The sequence below is a fragment of the Schistosoma mansoni genome, chromosome 1, assembly GCF_000237925.1.
Source record: "Schistosoma mansoni strain Puerto Rico chromosome 1, complete genome".
NCBI classification, from domain to species: domain Eukaryota; kingdom Metazoa; phylum Platyhelminthes; class Trematoda; order Strigeidida; family Schistosomatidae; genus Schistosoma; species Schistosoma mansoni.
In genome coordinates this window covers 1179401-1180861 of record NC_031495.1, presented here as the reverse complement: position 1 = coordinate 1180861, position 1461 = coordinate 1179401, and the positions used below count along the sequence as shown (strand labels likewise).

General features: G+C 37.0%; 1 protein-coding gene across 1 annotated transcript in view; it reads left to right on the top strand.

The window, feature by feature from the left end:
* Positions 1–71: 71 nt before the first annotated feature.
* The window catches only part of Smp_085010 (cathepsin B-like peptidase (C01 family)), a 7433-nt gene continuing 6043 nt past the window's right edge, over positions 72–1461 (top strand). The window contains exon 1 of the mRNA XM_018792930.1: positions 72–309. Coding sequence (XP_018647494.1) covers positions 178–309 — 132 coding nt within the window. The 5' untranslated portion in view covers positions 72–177. The remainder of the gene's footprint in view (positions 310–1461) is intronic.

Below are 1461 nucleotides of genomic sequence, written 5' to 3'. Positions count from 1 at the left end.
TATATATATATATATATGTATATATATATGTTATGGCACAAATTCTTAAAAATCCATGCAAATACTTAATTGTTCACTTTAATCAAACTAAGTTAGATGTTTAAAGTTCATTCTTATGATTTCATTATCTGTATATAAATACAAAGGGAATGAATTGGTTACTATGACATAAGCATAATGATATTACTACTTATTACTACTATTATCATTGTATTATTTGTGGATAATGAAAACTGTCATCTCATTCAACAAAACAAAACATATTTTCATCCACTTTCTGATCAATTAATCACATTTATCAATAAACATGTAAGTTTAATGAAATGCTTCAATTACTATTAGAAGAGAGTTTCGTGAAGCTAGATTATCATTGAAAACCTGGAAGAACTGGATGGTCTTCTCATCCTAGTACGGGACTCCTTAGCAGTGCGCATCCTTTATTCCGCGAGCAGGATTCAATCACAATATCTATCGGTCTCGCGCTTGAACTCTCAACTTCTAGACCATTGAATACGCACTGTTAAAGAACCTCATACTAGGACCAAACGGCCGTCCAGTTCTTCTAGGTTTTTCATGATGATCTAACTTTAATGGACACATTAATTCAGTTCACTTCCTTATCTATGTAATCTACTTAAAATTTTAAGGTAAAGCTTAAAAGACATCAGTTACTAGTATCAAAAGACACTTTGAAAGATAACTTCAAATAAACCGTATGAAACAAGTATTTTCAGTATGAATCGATAGGATTGTGATTTGTTCCTATGATCAGTAGAAACTGTTTGATTTGAATTGGACTTTCACAGTCACCAGTTATTAGATAATCATGTGTTTAAGTGCTTATCGAAAGTGTTTATTCATTCATGACAATTCTGATTTGTGTATTTTGGAAATTGGATGTCTTCCATCTACCTTCAGTTCGATAATTTGTAAGCATATGCATAACCTCTATCAATCCAAGAAATTGAGCAACCATTTAACAATGCCATCACTGAGTTGATATCTCCCAACATGCCTGGTTGAGCTCCACTGGTTACTGCTTCTCATTAGAACTCCAGGAAATACCTCATGGAGCCAGTCACTAGTGAGCACAAGATAATTATGAGAAGGGGTTTAGTGGAGATTTTAGTAATTTTATAGAGCTGAGATCATGAGTCAGTTGAAGCTAGACCACCATGGAAAACCTGGAAGCACTGGACGGCCGTTTCGTCCTATTATGGGACTCCTCAGCAGTGCGCATCCACGATCACGCACTCGCGAGACTCGAACCCAGGACCTACCAGTCTCACGCTCAATTTCATGGATTGGTTGAAGTTAGACATTAACACCGTTGGATGCCGGCTCAGTGGTATATCGGTGCTCTTGCGCGAGACTAGTAGGTCGCGGGTTTGAATTTAGCTCGCGAAGTGGGATCGTGGATGCGCACTTCCACTGAGGAGTCCCATAATAGGACGAAACGGC